The sequence below is a fragment of the Nicotiana tomentosiformis genome, chromosome 1 (genome assembly GCF_000390325.3).
Source record: "Nicotiana tomentosiformis chromosome 1, ASM39032v3, whole genome shotgun sequence".
Lineage (NCBI taxonomy): Eukaryota > Viridiplantae > Streptophyta > Magnoliopsida > Solanales > Solanaceae > Nicotiana > Nicotiana tomentosiformis.
The window spans coordinates 158,622,623-158,649,089 of record NC_090812.1 but is presented as its reverse complement, the minus strand read 5'-3'; the positions used below and the strand labels follow the sequence as shown (position 1 = coordinate 158,649,089).

General features: G+C 34.7%; 2 protein-coding genes across 3 annotated transcripts; both read left to right on the top strand.

Moving 5' to 3' along the window:
- Nucleotides 1-1,096: 1,096 nt before the first annotated feature.
- LOC138891811 (uncharacterized) lies at nucleotides 1,097-6,833 on the top strand. Its single transcript, XM_070175524.1, has 8 exons — nucleotides 1,097-1,363; nucleotides 1,682-1,915; nucleotides 3,316-3,541; nucleotides 3,683-4,106; nucleotides 4,167-4,535; nucleotides 4,947-5,103; nucleotides 5,743-5,954; nucleotides 6,803-6,833. Exons 1-8 carry the CDS (start codon nucleotides 1,097-1,099, stop codon nucleotides 6,831-6,833), a joined length of 1,920 nt encoding a protein of 639 aa, XP_070031625.1.
- Nucleotides 6,834-17,632: 10,799 nt separating this feature from the next.
- LOC104091314 (clathrin interactor EPSIN 1-like) lies at nucleotides 17,633-26,049 on the top strand. Of its 2 annotated transcripts, none has more exons than XM_009596628.4 (12): nucleotides 17,633-17,737; nucleotides 17,874-17,921; nucleotides 18,056-18,107; nucleotides 19,965-20,044; nucleotides 20,154-20,232; nucleotides 20,436-20,519; nucleotides 20,655-20,800; nucleotides 20,903-21,115; nucleotides 22,688-22,848; nucleotides 24,463-24,635; nucleotides 24,743-25,139; nucleotides 25,531-26,049. In XM_009596628.4, exons 2-12 carry the CDS (start codon nucleotides 17,881-17,883, stop codon nucleotides 25,740-25,742), a joined length of 1,638 nt encoding a protein of 545 aa, XP_009594923.1. In that variant the 5' UTR covers nucleotides 17,633-17,737; nucleotides 17,874-17,880; the 3' UTR covers nucleotides 25,743-26,049. The 2 variants fall into 2 exon arrangements, with proteins under 2 accessions (XP_009594923.1, XP_009594924.1); XM_009596629.4 differs by lacking the exon at nucleotides 17,633-17,737 and adding an exon at nucleotides 17,762-17,779.
- The last annotated feature ends 418 nt before the right edge of the window (nucleotides 26,050-26,467 follow it).

The following is a 26,467-nucleotide window of genomic DNA, read 5'->3' as shown; positions in this document are numbered from 1 at the left end:
TTTAAAGAACACACTTATAGAACTGCTTTTAATGTCCCATTTGGGCAATATGAATGGAATGTTATGCCATTTGGTTTGAAAAATGCCCCTTCAGAATTTCAAAAAATTATGAATGATATTTTCAATCCTTATCTAGACTTCGTCATTGTATATATCGATGACATTTTAGTATTCTCTAAAACACTCGAAATGCATATCAAGCATTTAGATATTTTCAAAAGAATTGTTATACAAAATGGTTTGGTAATCTCAAAACAAAAAATGAGTTTATTTCAAACTAATATTCGATTCCTAGGACATTATATTAGTCAAGGAAAGATTACTCCTATTCAACGATCGATTGATTTCGCTTCTAAATTTCCCGATGTTATTACTGAAAGAACTCAGTTACAGAGATTTTTGGGAAGTTTAAATTATATTTCACCTTTCTACAAAGATCTATCACGTGATTTAGCCCCCTTATATGAAAGGCTAAAAAAGAATTATAAAAATCCTTGGACTGATAGTCACACTGCTTTAGTAAAAACTATTAAGCAACGTGTTAAATCTTTACCTTGCTTAACCTTAGCTAATCCTGCATGGCAAAAGATTATAGAAACTGATGCATCTAATATTGGTTACGGAGGGATTTTGAAACAAATAAATCCCAATGACAAACATGAATATCTGATTAGATTTTACTTTGGCAAATGGTCTGAAGCCCAGAGAAAATACGCTACTGTGGCACATGAAATGTTAACCATAGTAAAATGTGTTTTAAAATTTCAACACGATTTATACAACCAAAAGTTCTTGATTAAAACTGATGCACAGTCTGTTAAATATATGTTTAACAAAGATTTTAAACATGATGCCTCAAAGATGATATTTGCAAGATGGCAGGCTCAATTAGCCCCTTTTGATTTTGAAATACAATATAAAAAGGGAATTGATAATTCTCTGCCAGATTTCTTATCTCGTGAATATTTACAGGATGGAATCCCCCTGGGGTAGGGGAAGAGGTAGAGGTTGGGGAAGATCATCTCCACAGTCCAAAGGAAGGTCATCACCTTCAGGAACGTCATACGGATCCTCATCAAACTCCCCAGTTATACAAATGGGAAGAAGGAGTTTAGTCAATGAGAGGATATCTCTCAGAGAAGAATCATCTATTGGACCGTCCGTCCACCTGGAAGATATTCCTGAAGATAGTCCGTTATACGCACATTTGCAGGCATATTTAACTGCTCAAAAACAGAAAGAAACTTCTGTTAAGCAAAGTGATACCTTTGCTTCTATTGCTAGAGATGACAATGATGATATCAAGTCATACGAAAAGGTGCCAGATGTGAGGTGTGAAACAAGTCCAGTTCCCGGTCAAACGGTGATTTCTGTTTTAATTTAATTGAGAAGACATGGCGGATTACCGCCCGACACTTGATCCTGTTAAATGGTATCAGAGCCTAGGTACTTTCATGGTATATATAAAATAGATATGAAATATTCGACATAGATATGTTTCTGAAATATGGATTTAGGAGAAACTAGTATGAAAAATACTAGATTGGAAGAGGTAGATATACCTCAAAATCTTGATTTGTTAAACAAATGGACTATTCCTAAAGTCCCTATTAGAACAATCTATGATTATGGATGGTTTGATAAACTCTCTTCTAAACAACTTGTTAAAACAACTGAGCAGTCTTTAGCTTTGAATTCGTCTGAACAGACTATTCGCTTGTTAAACAAGCATGATATAGATATTTATAAACACCAGTATAATTATTTGCATATTGGTATGGTTCAAATTGCTTTTAAACCATTAACCCTTAAAGGGTTACCAGAGACATTTTTGGCTGCTCTCAGAGATGCCAGAAATTTAAATTTCAGACAGTCTCTGATGGGTTCTATTGAATCTATTGTCGCCTATGGCCCAGTATATTTTAATACCCAACCCAATCTGCAATTATCTCTATCTGATGTTAATATACTAGATGCTTTAACATTAAATGTGAAAACGCATGGTTATAATTATGCGCCTGGTTCTGAACTTATATGTTTATCATATAGGATTTATTTTAAATTACTTTCTACGTTAAACCCCAGATGTAAATTATATGATACATCTGATCAGACTATTCTAGTAGAAACGAATTTTGCAAAGTTTAAGGTCACCACGAGGAGACCTATTAAGTGGGAGGAAATTAATTTTCCAACTACATGGACTTTAGATTCAGTTATATCCCCAAGTCACATAACTGATGCTGTCAGTAATACTGAGTATTCTCATATTACTCAAAATCCAGATGGCAGGATTTGTATTCAGTTTGACGATAAAAGTTCCACTTATAGTAGGCAGTCATTTTCGAATAATAGACTGTTACCTACTATTAGTTCTGATTATAACAGACATTCCTTTACCAATCGTAGACTGTTACCTGATATTCAACATATTTCTCATGTTGAACCAGTCTATGGACCAGCTAGAAATCGTGCGGCATCCTTACACACAATTTCTACCAAAGTAGGTGATAAACCTGTTGAAAGGGTTAAAATTAACCCCAAGACAAATATTGTTCAGGATAGTGATAATATTTCTGATAAGGATATTCCTTCTGCGTCCGAAATGGACTTTGACCCCAATGATACTTAATGATTCCACACCAAATTGATTTTAGTCTAGGGTCATAAGCTAGAGGTTATATTCAAAAAGAATTTTTCACTGATAAATGGAACCAGTTTAAAACTTGGTTTTTTGATACTTATAGTAAAGAGGATTTAAATAATATTTCCCAAGAGTTTTATGAAACTTGTGCTTTACATAATCAAATTATGTATTTTGTTCCTTGGTTTATAACCACATATTTACCACTTTTTATAAAAGTTTTGGAAAGATCTTATAAAGACGGGAATGGCAATATTACTAAAGCCATCTACCCTCCTCAATCATCTTTTGTTTTACCTAATAATACAGGTATTACTTTTAATGCATTTCAAAAATTTATTGATGAAGATATTGCCGCAGTCAGTATCACAGAAATTAATAAACTAATTTCTCAAAATAACTATTTAAGTTTATATGTTAAAGTTTTGGGAGAAAATATTACTTTTCTTAATAAGAAACTTGATGATTTAACTGTCTTAATAAAAAATATGAGTACTAAAAGGACTTTAACTGATATTGCCTCTTCTTCAGGAAGCAAATCAGAACCTCAAATTGTTGTTACTCATATTCAAAGACCCCCTGATATTCAGGATTTTAAATTTAAATCTTTTGGTGACTTAGAAGAACTTCTTGATAAAAAGTTATCCGGTTTGAATATCAAACCCATTGATTTATCAAATGATTTTGCTGATAAATTAGATTCTACTTTTGACTATAAAAAGGATGTTTTGTCAGAGTTTAATAAACTCCGTAGTTACCCCAAAAAGAATAGTAAGTTTGCAGATAGCAGATATGCTGATAAACCTAGAATGCAGACTTATTATTACAATCGTCCTACTCCTCAAGATGTTTTAATAGAGGAACGTGATTGGAATCAGACTAATACGTCTTATAGTGGTTCCGAAATCTATGAATGGAATCTTGATGGTTTGACTGATAGGCAATTAACAATTCTTGTACATAGAATGCTTATGTATGCAACTATCTGTAAAAGCGTAAAAAATACAGATAGGAATATTTGCAGAATGATTGTTGCAGGTTTTACTGGCCAATTGCGTGGCTGGTGGGACAATTATTTGACTATAGAAGAAAGAGCAATGGTTATTAATGCTCAAGCCACTGACGAAGGAGTTGATAACTTAGGCATGGCCCTAGTTGCAAATAGGGAAGATGCCGTTTATACCCTTATTCTTACTATATTAAAACACTTTAATGGTAGATTTACCAACCAGAACGAAACTGTTCGTACTCTCCTTAATAGCCTTAGATGTAAGACTTTAAGTGAATTTAGGTGGTATAAAGACACCTTTATGAGTAGAGTGATGGAACTACCGGAAAATAAGTTTGAACATTGGAAAGCTAAGTTCATAGATGGCCTTCCCTCTTTATTTGCAGAAAGAGTTAGAAAAGTTTTAAGAGGCAATTATGGTGAAATCCCATACGTAGATTATACCTATGGTAAGTTAATAGGAATTTGCACACAAGAAGGGTTAAACCTGTGCAATGAATTAAGATTATCTAGACAGCTTAAGATGGATAAGCTTAAGGAAAGAAACCAGTTAGGGGACTTTTGCACCCAGTTCGGTTTACCCGAGACTTCTACTCATAGGAAGAAGAAACATAAGTATCATAGATACCCCAACCAAGAGAGTCCTTATAGGAAAAAGAGATCTATATATAGATCCAAAGAAGAACGAGAAGCCAAGAAAGCACATCGCAAGTCTACTAGATTTACCAAAAATAGATCTAAGCGAGATCTTGCTGACATTAAGTGTTATAAGTGTGGTAAATTTGGCCATATAGCCCCGAATTGTAAGCTTCAAAAGCTGAAAACCTTAGGACTAGACGAGGAACTTCGTGATAAGGTTTATGGTTTGTTATACACTTCTGGATCAGAATCCGATTATTATTCTGAATCAGATTCCGAAGCTGAAATTGACTTGCTTGATTTATCTGATAGTGATCAAAATATTGATAATACTTGTACAACTTGTAAAGGTGATACATGTACTTGTGATGATGAATTTTATAAATTACAATCACAATTTGAAGATCTAAACATGAAAACTATTACATCTGATAATGTGATAGAACTTTTAAAGGAAGTTACTGATGATAAACTCCGCGAAAAGATTATAAATTTGGCTGCTAGTTCAAGTTCTAATTCAAAATCAGGTATTGAAAAACCTTTTGAAAAAGAATTTGAATATTCCCCGCCTTATTCTTTACTAGAGGTTAATAACCGTCTTTTGAACAAAAATGCAACTCCAGTAAGAGATTCTTCTTTCGATGATTTAAAAATTGAAGTTGAAAACTTGAAACGAGAGATTAAATCTCTTAAACAAAATCAAATGATTTGTGATCATAGGATTACTCAGATTGAGAAAATCAATTCTCCAGCTGAGAAATCTAATGATAAAAACAAAGGTATATTTGAAAATGATATTGAAGAAAAACCTATTAGCTTTAATCCTAAACATGATATGTTTTTAGGAATGATGCAAATTATTACTGCTCATAAATGGTATATTAAATGTACTATTCTCATTAATAATGATTTCTCTATCACAAACGTTGCTATGATTGATAGTGGAGCAGATGTTAGCTGCATTCAAGAAGGTTTAGTACCTACGAAATATTTTCAAAAAACTACTCATATGGTTAGATCTGCATCCGGACATGCTTTAGATATAAAGTATAAACTTCCTAATACGGGTATTTGTCAGAATAAAGTCTGTATTCCTCACTTCTTTTTCTTGGTAAAGAACCAGTTATACCCTCCAATTATACTTGGAACACCGTTTATTAACGTCGTTTATCCTTTTACTAGCATAGACTCAAAAGGTTTTACTGCTACTTATAAGGATAAAGAAATTAGTTATACTTTTGTTACAGATCCAGTAACTAGAGATATTAATGCTTTAATTGATATGAAACAAAAACATGTTGATTCTCTGCAATTAGAATTATTTAGTATGAATATATTCGATACTTTAAATTCTACTAAAGTACAAGAAAAAATCAAATTGATTTCCAAACAGATTGCTATTGATATTTGTGCTGAGCATCCTAGTGCTTTTTGGAATCGAAAAAAGCACATTGTCACTCTTCCATATGAAGATAATTTCACTGAGGATGATATTCCTACTAAATCTCGACCTTGTCAGATGAATGCAGAATTAGTAGAATTTTGCAAAAAAGAGATTGATAGTTTGCTATCAAAGGGTTTGATAAAACCCTCGAAATCTCCTTGGTCCTGTACAGCTTTCTATGTTAATAACGCAGCTGAAAAGGAACGTGGTATTCCTAGGTTAGTCATAAATTATAAGCCATTGAATAAATATTTGAAATGGATTAGGTATCCTATTCCTAACAAAAGAGATTTATTATCTAGATTATATGATGCCAATATATTTTCAAAATTTGATTTAAAATCTGGATATTGGCAGATTCAAATATTTAAAGAGCACACTTATAGAACTGCTTTTAATGTCCCATTTGGGCAATATGAATGGAATGTTATGCCATTTGGTTTGAAAAATGCCCCTTCAGAATTTCAAAAAATTATGAATGATATTTTCAATCCTTATCTAGACTTCGTCATTGTATATATCGATGACATTTTAGTATTCTCTAAAACACTCGAAATGCATATCAAGCATTTAGATATTTTCAAAAGAATTGTTATACAAAATGGTTTGGTAATCTCAAAACAAAAAATGATTTTATTTCAAACTAATATTCGATTCCTAGGACATTATATTAGTCAAGGAAAGATTACTCCTATTCAACGATCGATTGATTTCGCTTCAAAATTTCCCGATGTTATTACTGAAAGAACTCAGTTACAGAGATTTTTGGGAAGTTTAAATTATATTTCACCCTTCTACAAAGATCTATCACTTGATTTAGCCCCCTTATATGAAAGGCTAAAAAAGAATTATAAAAATCCTTGGACTGATAGTCACACTGCTTTAGTAAAAATTATTAAGCAACGTGTTAAATCTTTACCTTGCTTAACCTTAGCTAATCCTGCATGGCAAAAGATTATAGAAACTGATGCATCTAATATTGGTTACGGAGGGATTTTGAAACAAATAAATTCCAATGACAAACATGAATATCTGATTAGATTTTACTCTGGCAAATGGTCTGAAGCCCAGAGAAAATACGCTACTGTGGCACATGAAATGTTAACCATAGTAAAATGTGTTTTAAAATTTCAAGACGATTTATACAACCAAAAGTTCTTGATTAAAACTGATGCACAGTCTGTTAAATATATGTTTAACAAAGATTTTAAACATGATGCCTCAAAGATGATATTTGCAAGATGGCAGGCTCAATTAGCCCCTTTTGATTTTGAAATACAATATAAAAAGGGAATTGATAATTCTCTGCCAGATTTCTTATCTCGTGAATATTTACAGGATGGAATCCCCCTGGGGTAGGGGAAGAGGTAGAGGTTGGGGAAGATCATCCCCACAGTCCAAAGGAAGGTCATCACCTTCAGGATCGTCATACGGATCCTCATCAAACTCCCCAGTTATACAAATGGGAAGAAGGAGTTTAGTCAATGAGAGGATATCTCTCAGAGAAGAATCATCTATTGGACCGTCCGTCCACCTGGAAGATATTCCTGAAGATAGTCCGTTATACGCACATTTGCAGGCATATTTAACTGCTAAAAAACAGAAAGAAACTTCTGTTAAGCAAAGTGATACCTTTGCTTCTATTGCTAGAGATGACAATGATGATATCAAGTCATACGAAAAGGTGCCAAAAAGAGAAATAATATTTCTCTTAGAAAACTCTGACATTCAGAGAAAAGAAGAACCATGGAAGATATTCCAAAGATATTTGATAAATGGGTTATATTACCCGGGTGAGTCATACAAAACCCGTTCTTACTATGAAACAATACTAACTAGTACGGGAAGTGCAGATTTTTAGCACTTTTCTGGATATAGTACAGACTATAACGTTTATAATTTCTCAAAAATCATAATTAAACAGATTATATCTGTTGAAGAATGGGGTATATCCACAATGAAAGAAAGGCAGATAAGCCTTAACAAAGTAAAAATGAATTTTACTTATTGGGATTATATCCAAGCTTTTGATAAAGCATTATATTACAACAATGACAAATATAAACATACTTGGTTTATAAAAGTATGTGCAAAGATATTTGCAACAACTATTCCTAATTGGTTTCTAAACTGGTGGTCTTACCACGGTCCAACGATAAAGATTTTACCAGATCCATTTCTTATGTTATACAAAGAATGGGTAAAGATTTCTCCTTTTGTTAATGATCTATATCACGCAGACCATATCTGCTACCCAGAAAAAATTAATCAAATATATTTCTTTCTGGAATTTTCTATCCCATGGATACACAAATGGAATCCGGAAGTCGGATTCACTGAAGAACAAGTCCCTTGCCTATATAGGACATTTTACAACAATTTTTGGGACAAACTAATGAAGAAGGATCCCAAAACAAAAACCTTATATGGTCAAGAGCTCTTGGACACAATCGAGATGAAGATCCAAGAATATTCCAGTAAACCTCAAAAAGAGGTAATTGATGACAGTTCGATGAGGCATATTGCCAGAAGGATCTCCTTTCAAGAAGGAGATAAAACAGAGATGATTAACAGTTACTTGGAAGAGGTTAAAAGGAATTTACTGTCTTCCATTAATCAATATGAAAAGTCAGATACGTCAATGCAAAGTGAAACAAGCAACGATGATATTGCTGAAGATTCTCAGCCCATTGAAGCAGAAAAGATACTATCTGAAGAAGATTTACAAGAAGCAGAAGAATTCATCCGCAAATTAAAAAAGGCGGAAAAGAAGCCAGCACAGTGAAATAGCTGGACCCCTCTCAACAGTGAAGCCGCCAGACCCACAGCACAGTGAAGCCACCGGACCCACTCAAACAGTAGATACACTGTTCATCAACAGTAAAAACACTGTTTCAACAGTAGAAACACTATTACAGGGACCCACGGGGACCCACTTTTACTGTTCATAGATTCCTTTTCTTTTTCTATAAATAGAATTCATTCGTTCAATTAAAGGGGCAGAACTCTCGAGACCCTATCTCTCTAGACTCTCTCTCTCTAAGTTTTTAAGTTAGTTTTGAAGTTTGAAGTTTGTTCATAGTAGATTGTAATAGAAGAACAAGTAAATAAAAGTTTTCAGTTCTTCATCTTCAGGGCCTTGCTTCTTGGCCACAAGGTACATACTTCTGTCTTTCTTAATTAGTTTTTCTTCTAGTCTCTCCTCTCTGGCCGCGACAATGTCCGGCTAAGAGACTTCATATCTATGTTGAGTATCTAACTTCTCTTTTATATACACCATGAAAGCGACGACATCTATTAAAATATAAATGAGTTTTATATATAGAGTTTTGACTTGGTGTCAAGATGGTCGGTACAGTCTGATATAACACTACTCTTATTGGCTTTGCCTTAGTGGCTTCGTCTAGCCAGCCGTGAACCTCATCCCGATAAATGAGTTAAAAGGGCATCTTCTTTCACGGTTAGAACTGTTAGACACTTGGGCTCAATAAAAGTATGTATTATATCATGACAGACCCCTTGCTTGAGTAAAGGTTTTTTAACCTTCCATACAGTCATTAAACTATATATAAAATTCAAGTATATTTCTATTCTTATCCTTACTGATTGTGCGGATTACCGCCAGTCTTTAAATATAAGGGTACTGAATTAGCTAGATTAAGAATTCTCAAATAAGATGTGAAGTCTGAAACAAGTCCAGTTCCCGGTCAAACGGTGATTTCTGTTTTAATTTAATTGAGAAGACATGGCGGATTACCGCCCGACACTTGATCCTGTTAAATGGTATCAGAGCCTAGGTACTTTCATGGTATATATAAAATAGACATGAAATATTCGACGTAGATATGTTTCTGAAATAAGGATTTAGGAGAAACTAGTATGAAAAATACTAGATTGGAAGAGGTAGATATACCTCAAAATCTTGATTTGTTAAACAAATGGACTATTCCTAAAGTCCTTATTAGAACAATCTATGATTATGGATGGTTTGATAAACTCTCTTCTAAACAACTTGTTAAAACAACTGAGCAGTCTTTAGCTTTGAATTCGTCTGAACAGACTATTCGCTTGTTAAACAAGCATGATATAGATATTTATAAACACCAGTATAATTATTTGCATATTGGTATGGTTCAAATTGCTTTTAAACCATTAACCCTTAAAGGGTTACCAGAGACATTTTTGGCTGCTCTCAGAGATGCCAGAAATTTAAATTTCAGACAGTCTCTGATGGGTTCTATTGAATCTATTGTCGCCTATGGCCCAATATATTTTAATACCCAACCCAATCTGCAATTATCTCTATCTGATGTTAATATACTAGATGCTTTAACATTAAATGTGAAAACGCATGGTTATAATTATGCGCCTGGTTCTGAACTTATATGTTTATCATATAGGATTTATTTTAAATTACTTTCTACGTTAAACCCCAGATGTAAATTATATGATACATCTGATCAGACTATTCTAGTAGAAACGAATTTTGCAAAGTTTAAGGTCACCACGAGGAGACCTATTAAGTGGGAGGAAATTAATTTTCCAACTACATGGACTTTAGATTCAGTTATATCCCCAAGTCACATAACTGATGCTGTCAGTAATACTGAGTATTCTCATATTACTCAAAATCCAGATGGCAGGATTTGTATTCAGTTTGACGATAAAAGTTCCACTTATAGTAGGCAGTCATTTTCGAATAATAGACTGTTACCTACTATTAGTTCTGATTATAACAGACATTCCTTTACCAATCGTAGACTGTTACCTGATATTCAACATATTTCTCATGTTGAACCAGTCTATGGACCAGCTAGAAATCGTGCGGCATCCTTACACACAATTTCTACCAAAGTAGGTGATAAACCTGTTGAAAGGGTTAAAATTAACCCCAAGACAAATATTGTTCAGGATAGTGATAATATTTCTGATAAGGATATTCCTTCTGCGTCCGAAATGGACTTTGACCCCAATGATACTTAATGATTCTTCTCTGAGAGATATCCTCTCATTGACTAAACTCCTTCTTCCCATTTGTATAACTGGGAGTTTGGTGAGGATCCGTATGACGATCCTGAAGGTGATGACCTTCCTTTGGACTGTGGGGATGATCTTCCCCAACCTCTACCTCTTCCCCTACCCCAGGGGGATTCCATCCTGTAAATATTCACGAGATAAGAAATCTGGCAGAGAATTATCAATTCCCTTTTTATATTGTATTTCAAAATCAAAAGGGGCTAATTGAGCCTGCCATCTTGCAAATATCATCTTTGAGGCATCATGTTTAAAATCTTTGTTAAACATATATTTAACAGACTGTGCATCAGTTTTAATCAAGAACTTTTGGTTGTATAAATCGTCTTGAAATTTTAAAACACATTTTACTATGGTTAATATTTCATGTGCCACAGTAGCGTATTTTCTCTGGGCTTCAGACCATTTGCCAGAGTAAAATCTAATCAGATATTCATGTTTGTCATTGGAATTTATTTGTTTCAAAATCCCTCCGTAACCAATATTAGATGCATCAGTTTCTATAATCTTTTGCCATGCAGGATTAGCTAAGGTTAAGCAAGGTAAAGATTTAACACGTTGCTTAATAATTTTTACTAAAGCAGTGTGACTATCAGTCCAAGGATTTTTATAATTCTTTTTTAGCCTTTCATATAAGGGGGCTAAATCAAGTGATAGATCTTTGTAGAAGGGTGAAATATAATTTAAACTTCCCAAAAATCTCTGTAACTGAGTTCTTTCAGTAATAACATCGGGAAATTTTGAAGCGAAATCAATCGATCGTTGAATATGAGTAATCTTTACTTGACTAATATAATGTCCTAGGAATCGAATATTAGTTTGAAATAAAATCATTTTTTGTTTTGAGATTACCAAACCATTTTGTATAACAATTCTTTTGAAAATATCTAAATGCTTGATATGCATTTCGAGTGTTTTAGAGAATACTAAAATGTCATCGATATATACAATGACGAAGTCTAGATAAGGATTGAAAATATCATTCATAATTTTTTGAAATTCTGAAGGGGCATTTTTCAAACCAAATGGCATAACATTCCATTCATATTGCCCAAATGGGACATTAAAAGCAGTTCTATAAGTGTGCTCTTTAAATATTTGAATCTGCCAATATCCAGATTTTAAATCAAATTTTGAAAATATATTGGCATCATATAATCTAGATAATAAATCTCTTTTGTTAGGAATAGGATACCTAATCCATTTCAAATATTTATTCAATGGCTTATAATTTATGACTAACCTAGGAATACCACGTTCCTTTTCAGCTGCGTTATTAACATAGAAAGCTGTACAGGACCAAGGAGATTTCGAGGGTTTTATCAAACCCTTTGATAGCAAACTATCAATCTCTTTTTTGCAAAATTCTACTAATTCTGCATTCATCTGACAAGGTTGAGATTTAGTAGGAATATCATCCTCAGTGAAATTATCTTCATATGGAAGAGTGACAATGTGCTTTTTTCGATTCCAAAAAGCACTAGGATGCTCAGCACAAATATCAATAGCAATCTGTTTGGAAATCAATTTGATTTTTTCTTGTACTTTAGTAGAATTTAAAGTATCGAATATATTCATACTAAATAATTCTAATTGCAGAGAATCAACATGTTTTTGCTTCATATCAATTAAAGCATTAATATCTCTAGTTACTGGATCTGTAACAAAAGTATAACTTATCTCTTTATCCTTATAAGTAGCAGTAAAACCTTTCGAGTCTATGCTAGTAAAAGGATAAACGGCGTTAATAAACGGTGTTCCAAGTATAATTGGAGGGTATAACTGGTTTTTTACCAAGAAAAAGAAGTGAGGAATACAGACTTTATTCTGACAAATACCCGTATTAGGAAGTTTATACTTTATATCTAAAGCATGTCCGGATGCAGATCTAACCATATGAGTAGTTTTTTGAAAATATTTCGTAGGTACTAAACCTTCTTGAATGCAGCTAACATCTGCTCCACTATCAATCATAGCAACGTTTGTGATAGAGAAATTATTATTAATGAGAATAGTACATTTAATATACCATTTATGAGCAGTAATAATTTGCATCATTCCTAAAAACATATCATGTTTAGGATTAAAGCTAATAGGTTTTTTTTCAATATCATTTTCAAAAATACCTTTGTTTTTATCATTAGATTTCTCAGCTGGAGAATTGATTTTCTCAATCTGAGTAATCCTATGATCACAAATCATTTGATTTTGTTTAAGAGATTTAATCTCTCGTTTCAAGTTTTCAACTTCAATTTTTAAATCATCGAAAGAAGAATCTCTTACTGGAGTTGCATTTTTGTTCAAAAGACGGTTATTAACCTCTAGTAAAGAATAAGGCGGGGAATATTTAAATTCTTTTTCAAAAGGTTTTTCAATACCTGATTTTGAATTAGAACTTGAACTAGCAGCCAAATTAATAATCTTTTCGCGGAGTTTATCATCAGTAACTTCCTTTAAAAGTTCTATCACATTATCAGATGTAATAGTTTTCATGTTTAGATCTTCAAATTGTGATTGTAATTTATAAAATTCATCATCACAAGTACATGTATCACCTTTACAAGTTGTACAAGTATTATCAATATTTTGATCACTATCAGATAAATCAAGCAAGTCAATTTCAGCTTCGGAATCTGATTCAGAATAATAATCGGATTCTGATCCAGAAGTGTATAACAAACCATAAACCTTATCACGAAGTTCCTCGTCTAGTCCTAAGGTTTTCAGCTTTTGAAGCTTACAATTCGGGGCTATATGGCCAAATTTACCACACTTATAACACTTAATGTCAGCAAGATCTCGCTTAGATCTATTTTTGGTAAATCTAGTAGACTTGCGATGTGCTTTCTTGGCTTCTCGTTCTTCTTTGGATCTAGATCTAGATCTCTTTCTCCTATAAGGACTGTCTTGGTTGGGGTATCTATGATACTTATGTTTCTTCTTCCTATGAGTAGAAGTCTCGGGTAAACCGAACTGGGTGCAAAAGTCCCCTAACTGGTTTCTTTCCTTAAGCTTATCCATCTTAAGCTGTCTAGATAATCTTAATTCATTGCACAGGTTTAACCCTTCTTGTGTGCAAATTCCTATTAACTTACCATAGGTATAATCTACGTATGGGATTTCACCATAATATCCTCTTAAAACTTTTCTAACTCTTTCGGCAAATAAAGAGGGAAGGCCATCTATGAACTTAGCTTTCCAATGTTCAAACTTATTTTCCGGTAGTTCCATCACTCTACTCATAAAGGTGTCTTTATACCACCTAAATTCACTTAAAGTCTTACATCTAAGGCTATTAAGGAGAGTACGAACAGTTTCGTTCTGGTTGGTAAATCTACCATTAAAGTGTTCTAATATAGTAAGAATAAGGGTATAAACGGCATCTTCCCTATTTGCAACTAGGGCCATGCCTAAGTTATCAACTCCTTCGTCAGTGGCTTGAGCATTAATAACCATTGTTCTTTCTTCTATAGTCAAATAATTGTCCCACCAGCCACGCAATTAGCCAGTAAAACCTGCAACAATCATTCTGCAAATATTCCTATCTGTATTTTTTACGCTTTTACAGATAGTTGCATACATAAGCATTCTATGTACAAGAATAGTTAATTGCCTATCAGTCAAACCATCAAGATTCCATTCATAGATTTCGGAACCACTATAAGACGTATTAGTCTGATTCCACACCAAATTGATTTTAGTCCAGGGTCACAAGCTAGAGGTTATATTCAAAAAGAATTTTTCACTGATAAATGGAACCAGTTTAAAACTTGGTTTTTTGATACTTATAGTAAAGAGGATTTAAATAATATTTCCCAAGAGTTTTATGAAACTTGTGCTTTACATAATCAAATTATGTATTTTGTTCCTTGGTTTATAACCACATATTTACCACTTTTTATAAAAGTTTTGGAAAGATCTTATAAAGACGGGAGTGGCAATATTACTAAAGCCATTTACCCTCCTCAATCATCTTTTGTTTTACCTAATAATACAGGTATTACTTTTACTGCATTTCAAAAATTTATTGATGAAGATGTTGCTGTATCTTATGAGATGTATATATAGTATAGACTATAGTATAGTATAAATATATATATATGTATATTATACTATATGTATAGCTTAAGATATACTATATATACATATATATCTACTATATATATCTAGTATACTATGTATATATAGTATATCTTAAGATGTATATGTAGTATAGTATATATAGTATAATATATATAGTATATCTTAAGATGTATATATAGTATATCGAATATAGTTTATATATCTTATGAGATGTATATATAGTATAGACTATAGTATAGTATAAACATCTTTCATGTTATACTATATGTATAGCTTAAGATATACTATATATACATATATATCTACTATATATATCTAGTATACTATGTATATATAGTATATCTTAAGATGTATATGTAGTATAGTATATATAGTATAGTATATATAGTATATCTTAAGATGTATATATAGTATAGCGAATATAGTTTATATATCTTATGAGATGTATATATAGTATAGACTATAGCATAGTATAAATATAAGATTATATGTATACTATACTATAATATATATACATCTTACTATATATAAGTTATATTCGATTTATATACTATATAGTATATCTTAAGATGTATTTGACAGTCCAACGCCTATTTTTGACAGTCCAACGTTTTTTTTAAAAACAAAAATATAAAAAAAATAGTCGTTGGGCCCTCTAGGCCCGCTAAGGGTCCCGGGCCGGTCCCGGGCCCTGGTGGGCCAAACGGTCCCGGGCCTGACGGGCTCAATCATAGGACCGGCCCACGAGACCGGACCAGGCCCGCTAAAACCGGACCAAACGGTCCTGGCCCGTTTAGCCGTTTGGCCTGCCTGGCCCGCGGTCCTGGACCGGTCCCGGGCCTGGACCGGCCCACTTGCCAGGCCTAGTCTAATATCGCATGCCTACGTGCCTTAACTATTACTTGCAACCTGTGCAACATGCTTAGCTGAATTACTTATTTTCTTGATTTTGAATTAAATCTTTAATTAAAGGATTTCTTGGTGTAAATTCGTTGTTTCTTCGGTTATCTGCTGCATATTTACTTTTGGGACTACGAGGCGGTTCCTCGGGAGACCCCCTGTCATATATTAACTTTTGGGACTACAAGGGGTTTACTAGGGAGATCCCTCTGTTTGCATATTTACTTTTGGGACTACGAGACGATTCCTTGGGAGATCCCCCCTGCTATTGCATATTTACTTTTAGGACTACGAGGTAATTCCTCGGGATTATCCCCTGTCACATATTTAGTTTTGGGACTACGAGGTGGTTCCTCGGGAGATCCCTTATGACATATTTACTTTTGGGACTACAAGGCATTTACTCGGGAGATTCTCCTTGTTTGCATATTTACTTTTGGTACTACGAGGCGGTTACTCGGGAGCGCCCTTGTTGTTTACCTCTATTTGCTGTGTTGTTGTCTTCCTGTAAATTCTCATTGTTCACTTCTCAGTCATTTCATTACATTATTAAATCTTCTGTCTTATTTTCCTATTATTTCCAGTAGGGTCGGCCTGACTTGACCTCGTCACTACTCTAATGAGGTTAGGCTTGACATTTACTGGGTACCGTTGTGGTGTACTCATGCTACTCTTTTGCACATCTTTTTGTGCAGATCCAGGTTCTTCCTATCATGCCAAATACCAGTGAGATAGTCGTATGTGGAGACTTCAAGGTACATCTGCAGTGTCCACAGACCTCGGAGTCCCCCTCTATCCCTATCATGTTGTTTCCCTTATTTTGAGTAGACTCTGATATATAGAGATACTTAGTATTTCTCTTAGAAAATTGTGACTTATTTGTACCGGGTTTTGGGATTTTGTAGTTATTTGAATTGCAGTTTTCATTTATTTCAGCTATTGAGGTTTGAGTTTCAGACTCTTGTTATGTTATTCCGCAAATTGCTAGGCTTACCTAGTCTTAGAGACTAGGTGCCATTACGACATCCTACGGGAGGGTGAATTGGGGTCGTGACAATGATGAATTATGAAAACATGAAAGATGGTTATAGTATAGATCAATCAACTACTCTACCACTGCGTAAAAGAAACCATGCAAAGACAAAGAAAGGATAAATCACACAAGTAGAAAGATATTAACCAAGTTGAGACTAAAAAATAAAGTCCGTCAAAGATTAAATATTCAAAAAGATAAATCTAAATCATACGAAAGGAATCATATTCAATACATTGTAGTTTGCTATTCATAATCGTTAGAATACTTTGTTTCTTGCCAGTGAGTATGCTGGAAATAATTTAGTTTCAATATGAGTAGCATAGTATGTTTGGGAATTAGGTTTTTGATCTTAATTACTTGTTGGCTTGTAACAATTTTCATAATGTAAGACCCAAGAAAAAATTTAGTACTTTATTATTTTTAAACTCAATATATAAATATATTTTTCATAAGTAAATTTATTCGGTACGGTTCGATATTTTTCGATTTATTTTCATAAAATAAAGAACTTACCCTAATTATCGGTACAGTTGTAAATTTATAGAAAAATCTATAATTTTATTAAAAGAAATCTAAAAATCGATTAAGTGCGATAGGAGTTCGGTCTAGTTATTTTTTAAACATTCATTGACACCCCCTAGTTCTAGGCGACCTATTGTTAAACTAATTTTGGAATTTAAGGAAGTATAGAAAATATTTTAAAAGCAAATCGCTGGATTTCAGGGACGTTAAAATAGTTTTTCAATAAAAAAAAAAAAAGAATTAGAGAAAAATATTTTAAGCAGGTAGTCGGATGTACTAGCGACCTACTACTAAAATAATTTTACAAATATCAAAAGAATTTTAGGAATAACGAATTATGATAACAAACTTCGTCTTCTTCTGCTGCTTCTCTCTTTATTAGTATTAGTATAATAATTTTTTTTACAAAAGTCTCATCTGTTTCACGTATTTCTCTCAACCCAATATATTTTCCCCCAAATTATCAAAGTCATTAGAAAAATTCATTAACTTTAAATTTCAGATTCGATTTACATATTTTACGAATTCAAATTCAATTTTTTTCGAATTTTGTGATTTGCAGGTTCAATATGGATTTCATGAAGGTATTCGATCAAACAGTTCGCGAAATGTAAGCTATTTTCCTCTCTTACCTCTTAATTCATCGTGTTTTTTTTGTGTGAAAATTTCAATTTGTCCCCAATATCTTACGTTTTTTTTTTTTTTTTTTTCTTTTTGAAAATTGGTGAACTGTGTGTTTTGCAGAAAGAGGGAGGTGAATTTGAAAGTGTTGAAGGTTCCTGAGATTGAGCAGAAGGTAAAAAAGCTTAAAATAAATACTTTCAGCTTTAACTTTTAGCATTAATATTTGTAGAATACACATAAAGTACATGACATAATCAAGTAACATAGAAATCAATTCAGTATTTTAAGTCAATGAGTGCAGAGTGCAAAGAGCCGCGGGTCTACCGGAAACAAACTCTCTATCTTCATAAGTTAGGGGTAGGTTCTGCGTACTCACTACCCTCCCCAGATTTTACTTGTGGGATTACACTGGGTTTGTTGTTGTTGTAAGTCAATGAGTGCAAAGTATCGGTACGTGCACCCATTACACAATAGACGCACGTCACGAGTTTGAACCCTGCCACAAACAAAAACTTGGTATTTAAGTAGAGAAGAGTAGAGAACCGGACCCATTAGTTTCGAATCGCGTGCCACTAGACCTCAGAGATTTCTCAGTTATCAAAAAAAAGAAAAGTATCGGTGCACCCATTCTCAGAAAAGGAGTAGCACGTGTCGTTTCAAAGGACTAAAAAAAGGTGAACTCAAATTGTTGTTTTTCGATATCAAGGGATCATGTGTTTTAGTTTGGAAATAATATTTATTCCTTGATCTTATATAGTAATGGATGATTAACAAAGAACTAGATGGCTCAAGGAAAGCACATTGACTGATTAGTAAACTAAGGATTTGTCTGAAGTTTATTGGTTTTTCTGAACTAGATTCGGTCTTTCTGTTTCCTACTTGTTGATCAATAAATTTCTACTTAATTATGTTGTGGTAGATGCCAATAACCACTTTCTCACATGCATTGTGAAGTGTAATATCTATCATTTGATGCAGAAATGAGATTCGTGAAAGTCATAATTATGTCTGTGCTGAAATGCCAATGACGAGATGTCTGGGCATATGATCATGGTGCTTTTTGCTGTTTTTCTTTCGACATGTATTCAATAGAATCAGATAGTGATGAACGTAGACTACATGGTGAGATTACTGGGGAAACTTTAGTTGTATGGACTGTATGTCTGTATCATATGTACACAGTTATTAACAGTAATTTCGACCGAGCATGCGAAGTGAGGGACTTATCATGGGTTAAATGAAGCGATTCAGAAGAAGTCTGCGCTTCGGACAGCGAGGCACAAAGTAATGGAGAAGCTATCATTTCTTTGAATTTGATCCTAAAGATTTAAGAGATAGGTAAAGGGAGGATAAGGAAATAGGGCATTCTCTTGTGAGTGCTAGGACTCCTCTCCCGACATACTTCAGTGTATTTTTTGTTGTCTTCTTCTTCTGTGGGTTGCAGCAATTCTTCTTTAACTATTACTGTTTCACTAGTTCTCAGATTTGCTTTTTAGCTTCCTATTTTCCCTTTGAAATGACTCTTTCTTCTTCATTTTTTTGTCAAGTCCTCCTCTTATGCTAGTTCTACTTTTGGATTTTCTTTTGCTTTTTTCTTCTACTTAATCCACTCTTGTCTTTTCTCTATCTCAATTATCAAAAAATTCTGTAGCTCTACAGGTTGTTAGGAAATAATCTTTCAATTAAAGTTATTATAGTATAAGAGGCGGATCCAGAATTTAAATTTAATTGGTTCAACTTTGCATTGAACTCACTGTACAGTTAAAATTATGGGTTCATATCTAATATTTCTTAAGATTTTAGTAGGTTTTTACATAAATATCTATATTTCGTGTCAAAAATTCTGGGTTCAGATGAAGCCGTAGCCAAAAGACTATATCCGCCTATGTGTAGTACAATCCTAAAGCAATTGAGGCCTATTTCTTATTTGTGCTTTTTCACTTTCAAAAACTATGGATTTGCATCCTATGATCTTTTTGTCCTTTCCCCTTCATATTCTGATTATAATGTAATATTTTAACATGAATAGGTATTGGACGCTACGGATGATGAACCTTGGGGCCCCCATGGTACTGCATTGGCTGAGATAGCTCAGGCTACAAAAAAATTGTACAACCTCATCAATATAGTTGCTAATTCTTAACTATTTGGATTTTCTCATTTGTTCTCATCATAAAGGTAAGTTCATTGACCTATCAATTACTGGTGTATCCTGCAGCTCTGAGTGTCAGATGGTTATGAATGTCCTGTGGACAAGATTGACTGAAACAGGAAAGAATTGGCGTTATGTTTATAAGGTGTGTACTATATCCTTTTGTGGTATCAACTTTTTGTAGTTAAGTGTGTAAAAACCTAAGAACCTGTAGAAAACTGAAGAAAAGTTTAAAATATCAAGCTCCCGATAGTCAGTTCATTGTTTAAATTTTGAGTTTCATTTCTGTACCTTCTCGAACAACTTCTTATATAAGGTCTAATAGTTGTGAAATACTTCTGGTACCAGTCTTTGGCTGTTATTGAGTATTTGGTGGCACACGGATCTGAACGCGCTGTTGATGAGATCGTAGAACATACCTATCAGATATCTGTATGTATTTTTGTGTCATTGCGTTAAATTTCCTTGCCAATGACAGTTGTGCCATGGTCATACTTAAAGGAGTGTGGTCCTTCCCCTCCTCCCCGTGTATCTTACCTCTTTCCCTCTTTCCTTTTGCTACTCAAGTCTCTCACAAGTTTCGAGTATGTTGAACCCAACGGGAAAGATATGGGGATCAATGTGAGGAAGAAAGCAGAAAATATTGTGGCACTATTGAATAACAAGGAAAAGATCGAAGACGCTAGAAATAAAGCTGCTGCAAATCGCGACAAGTAAGTTAATCCTGTAGGGTCTGACTTTACTCTTGATTATTCAAAGAGTCCCTGGTAACTAGTTGCATAGTTGCACGGTCATGATGGAATGCCACCTTTTAGGTACTTTGGATTGTCATCTTCTGGAGTAACATTTAAATCGAGCTCTGCCTCCCTAAATAGCAGCAGCAACTTTCAGAGTGGCGATCGATATGGAGGTTTTGGAAATAAAAGTGATGGCGATTCAGTTAAGGATAGTTACAGGGAAAAGGATCGGTATGGTGAAGATAAAATTGACCAGTTTAAATCAAAGAAGGGGTCTTCTCGTTTTGGAAGGTCAGTATGATTATTTTTTCTCTACTATGCTTCACTTTATCCTTCTATTTTATTGTACTCTGAGCTTTTTAACCATGTACTGTTGGTTGAAAAAATCGTGATTCGTATTTGGGGTTTGTGGCATAGGTGTTTTTACTATTGGTTTCGTTACAGTTGCAACAGCCTGTTATGCACTGATGTATAACCATTCAATTGCATATATCTTCTTTTTTAATAAATAAAAGTACCTTTTTAAAAATAAACAAAATGATCAGTAAAGGAAAGGGCCAAAAGTTTTTTTTTAAATTACCAAAAAAGTACCCTTTTTAAAATAAACAAAATGATCAGTAAAGGAAAGGGCCAAAAGTTCTATTTCTGGCAGCATTTGGGACTGAAGATCTTTTGTTATTGTCCTTTCACTTTATCATTTCATTGGTATTGCGTGACTTTTCACTCCAAGTTCTTTTTTGCATATTCTAGATTTACGGGAAGAAGCAATTTTAAACCCTGATTCTTTGATTGCCTCGGCAAACCCATGTTAAATGAAGTATACATGATTATGGTCACTCTCTATGGACGAACAATGCACTAAAATCTTTTTAGTAACTTAACATATCCATCAGTTAATCATACCTGAGTTAATCATACTTTTTGTTGTTTGACAAGAGTGGGTTGCTCTAGTGGTGAGCACCCTCCACTTCCAACCAAAAGGTTGTGAGTTCGAGTCACCCCAAAAGCAAGGTGGGAGTTCTTGGAGGGACGGAGCTGGGGGTCTATCGGAAACAGCCTCTCTACCCCAAGGTAGGGGTAAGGTCTACGTGCACACTACCTTCCCCAAACCCCACTAGTGGAATTATACTGGGTTGTTGTTGTTGTTGTTGTTGTTGTTGTTGTTGTTGTTGTTGTTATCTAATCAAGAAGGTCATTATAATTGACAAAGAACTTCTAGAGCCAGTGGACTTGTTTCTTCTTTCCTCACTTTTCTTCGGGAAGTATCATCACCAACTTGTGGGCCTAGAATCTTCTACAAGAAACAAAGTAACAAACTGCATTAGGATGGTCTAGTACTCTAGTTACCAAATCCAGTAGCTTTCTTTATTGCCATAAGCAGGTTAATGGGTTTGTAGGCTATGGTATGTGAAGAGAGTGATGCGAGTGAAGAATGTGAATTAGAGAGAGTGTGGTGTTATCTGGTTTCTATTGAGGGAGAAGTGTAATAAAGCATAAAGAGAGAGAGGGGGGGGGGGGGGGTTATAAAGTTTTACTAATTGCTTTTGATTCTAAAAGAGAGAAACTTGTCTCTTTTTCTTCATTGGTTCTCTCCCCAATTGGGTCTTCAATTTTCTGAATTGGTTACTGCATAGTGTACTCTATGCATACTTTTGGGCCTCAATTGTTGTGTAGTTCTCTGTCCGGCATGTTTAGGCAGCTTATACGTACCTGTTCGAACTTTATTTTCCTCTTTATATCACTGTTAGATTTAGCATTCAAATTGACTAAAGTTTAAGTGGCAATCATCTCCACAATGGTTCTACTGTTGCACTTTAAACTCCATTATATCTCCGTTTTCTTAAACTCAAGGACATTTTGCAGCAAGGTTCAAGACACTGTTTCATCTAGTGGATCAAAGACGTCAAAGAGGGTAGGTAAACCTGATAAAGCTACTTCTAATCCTCCACATAGCGCAGCTGTATCGTTAAGCAAATATGAGGAAGATTTTGATGATTTTGATCCTCGAGGGACTTCAAGTACTAGTAAGTATCTGTATATCTGTAATAGATGCAATGCTATTCTACTTTATGTTTTCTAGAAGGCCCTTTCCAAGTCTTTTGCCTAATGTTTGCATAAAAAGGTGAAGTATCACTAGGTTCCATTTCATTTCTTTTTGCCCCTGGGGGTTAGCTCAATTGGCAAAGGTTGAGGGACTTGTGTCTTAGCACGTTTGAGCCTTGCACCAACCGAACTAACTCTGGTATTTAAGTGGAGAAAGGTAGGAGTGGGCCCATCACCGTGAGTTTCGAAGGCTGCGGTTGGCCCAAAGGGCCGGCTCCAGCCAAACTTCTCGGTCATAAAAAAAAGTGAAGTATCACCAATGTTTTGCATACAAAGGCAAAGTTTCACTTTTACAAACTTTTGGTGGTATGTGCCAAAGAACTTAACTGGTCTTTTTATCTATCATATATCCACTTGGGGGATCCAAAAGATAGGAAGAATTTTTCTTTCGCCTCACAAAAGCTTAGGTTTCCAAGTGGGAAATTAGTAAATTTTAAAAAGATGTCCTTTTGATGCCTTCAAAAGAAAAAAAGAAGAAAGAGGTTGGCTGGACTACAAAATACTAACGCTATTTATTGGTTATGAAAAGCCAAAGATAAGGTTTGCTTGTCCGGATGTCGTTTTGTTTCATAGAGAAGACATTTATCTTTAAATTAATCTTTTATCTAATGAAGTGGTGTGCCGAACATTTTGGATGTTTCGAACAATGCAACTTTTTACATGAAATACATTTTCTTTTTGGTTTTTTTTTTTGGGTGGGTGGGAGGTGTGACAGGAACTTCCAAATTGCAGAGTTGTGACAATATATGTGGTGAAAAGTAAGACATGGAGGATTCTAAACTTGGGCATTCCTGGAACGTATTTTCTTATTTCCTAGGAAATTACTTCTATATAAAGGTAAATAAGTAACTCCCCAACAACTTGGGAGCAAACAAAAGAGACGTCCTCAAACATTTCAAAGAAATGAAAAATAAATCAAGTGAAATCTTCATTATGGTCATGTAACTTGAGCAGCCTTTTCTCATGATTATGTACGTCTCATTTTTATATGCTTTATGATGTAGCATTAATATTACATTTTGGTGCTAAAGTCACAACATACAGATTTCCTTGTGCAACTTTCACTTTTAGTTTGTTTACCCTTTTCTTTTCTCTATCATGTTTATACCCGCTTCCACGCACACCCTTGCCTTTTGGTACTTGTGCATGTAGTCAACCTATTGTTTGTGTGATTAAGGGCCTTCAATGAAGCCTTTCTTTAGTTGACCTGTCTGGTTGATTGTTTTTCTGATTTGACGAAGATAATGCCAGTAAAATCTTAAGGACTCGATTTACCGAAAAATGGAAAGAAAGCCTAAGTACCTTGAAATTTTGTTCTCAACAACCTGCCAGGAATTCCAATGGGGCAAATCCTAAGCAAATATATATATATTTGGATTTGGTTTCTGTGATGCAAAATATTTAAAGAAAGATCCTTACTTATAATAAATTCATCTGGAACCTATTCCATGTAGAATGCTTCTTCTAGTTAGTTTTGGATTGAGGCTCAGTTGTTGTTTCTTTGCAATTTACTATTTCTTTTGATTGTCAAGCAGAGCCTTCCACCGAAAAATCTGACCAAGTAGATCTATTTGGACAAAATTTGATTGGTGACCTCTTGGATGTACCAACATCTGTTCCGGCTGATAATTCTACTGTCACCAGTCATCCATCAGAGGTTGATTTATTTGCTGACGCCAATTTTGTATCGGCGAAACCACAGTCTGAGGTGAGGGTAACTTCTCAGGCTCCAGTGTGCAACACTCCATCATGTTTTTTTTGCAATTTTGCTTTTTGGTTTGTTAGTTAAAAATTGGCCATATGTCTTTTCTGCAGATAAGTGTAGATCTGTTTGCTTCTCAGCCTGCCTCTTCATCTACAGCTTCTTCAACCATAGATTTTTTTTCTGCACCAGATCCTGTTGTACAATGCGATATCAGATCTTCTAAATCAGACAAGATAAATGCTACTACGGTTGATCCATTTGCTGCAGTTCCACTAAATACCTTTGATAGTTCTGATCCTTTTGGTACATTTGTTTCTCATGCTGATCCTGTATCAGTAGCCAGTGAAAATGCTAACCGTGGTGGGAATCAGGAGGAGACTCCTAGCAAATTAGATAAATCTCCTGTCGAAGCTAAGCCCGCACCAAAGAAGGATGATTTTCAAGTCAGGTCTGGAATATGGGCTGATTCATTGAGCCGTGGACTGATTGATCTGAATATCTCTGCACGTAAGTTTCTGTTCTCTGTCATCACTGGCAACATTCTGTTGAACAACTACATGTTTTTTTGGTTTAACCATACGGTGCCTGGAAGCCAGTGGTCCGATTAATTTGGAAGTTGTAGAAGCTCACTATGGGAGTTTTAGTGCTCCCTAGTCCCTACCAAAGAGGACTCCATTCTCAGGGCTCAAACCCGAGTCCTCTGGTTAAGGGTAGAGGAACCTTTACAGTTCCACCAGTGACCAGACCCTTTGGTGGTTGAACAATTGTACATAGTATGCTTACCATTAGATATTAGGTTTGAATCTGTTAGCTTTATACAGTAGAACTAGGCTATAGTTACTTATCTTATAGGTGTTTGTACTTATTCTGTCCCCCCCCCCCCCCCCCAAATTTGCAGCCAAAAAGGTCAACCTTGCAGATGTAGGCATCGTGGGTGGATTGACCGATGGGTCAGATGTGAAAGAAAAAGGGCCTACTACATTTTACATGGGTAGAGCCATGGGTCAAGGAACCGGGCTTGGCCAATCCGGGTTCACGTCCACATCAACGGGCGGCGATGACTTTATTTCAAGTCACCAGAACTATCAATTTGGCAGCTTCCAAAAGTGATTTCGCATATCACCACAACTGAGATTCATTCCTCCCAGTTCCCACTAAATATTCATTTGTGAATTTCACCTCTAAATAGAAGTAGAGAGCAGTAGTGTTTTGGTGCACATTAGGAAAGTGATCAATGTTATGTCATTAACAGGCTACTAGTTTATATATACACACACACACCATGCGGCTATCCTGCAGAGTGCAAAATATTTTTTTGTTGTGCCTCTTTTACTACTATACAGAATTTCCTTGTACTTGATCTTATAAATCATGTCTTATGCTTTTCCTATATACAAATTTGGCATATGATTGTGTACACTGCCTGGTACTAGTCTGACTCATGGTGATCTAGTGAGAAGATCATTGCATTGCTCCTAGTGGTTTGATTGCGACGGTTCAAAAATCGAGTGGCAATGTTGACCACCGAATCAGATGTTTCAGGGTGTGCTGGAATGGTCGGGATTTATCCACCTTGAATCAGATGTCTCAAGTTGAAATCATTGAAATAGAGAATCTTTTTTGTAAGAAGCTAATTTACCCCCTTAGTGGGCTTGCCTGATGCGGATTCGGATTAGTTGAGCAGTGGGCTCGGATATTGGATGGTTAAACCGGAAAAGAAATAAGTGACAATGTAGAGTTTTCTCTCACCCTTCACAATATCTCAAGTACTAGAATTAAATCAATCTTTCCTGGAAACTGTGTTTGCGACTTTGCGTTCAGAAACCGATAGCTGG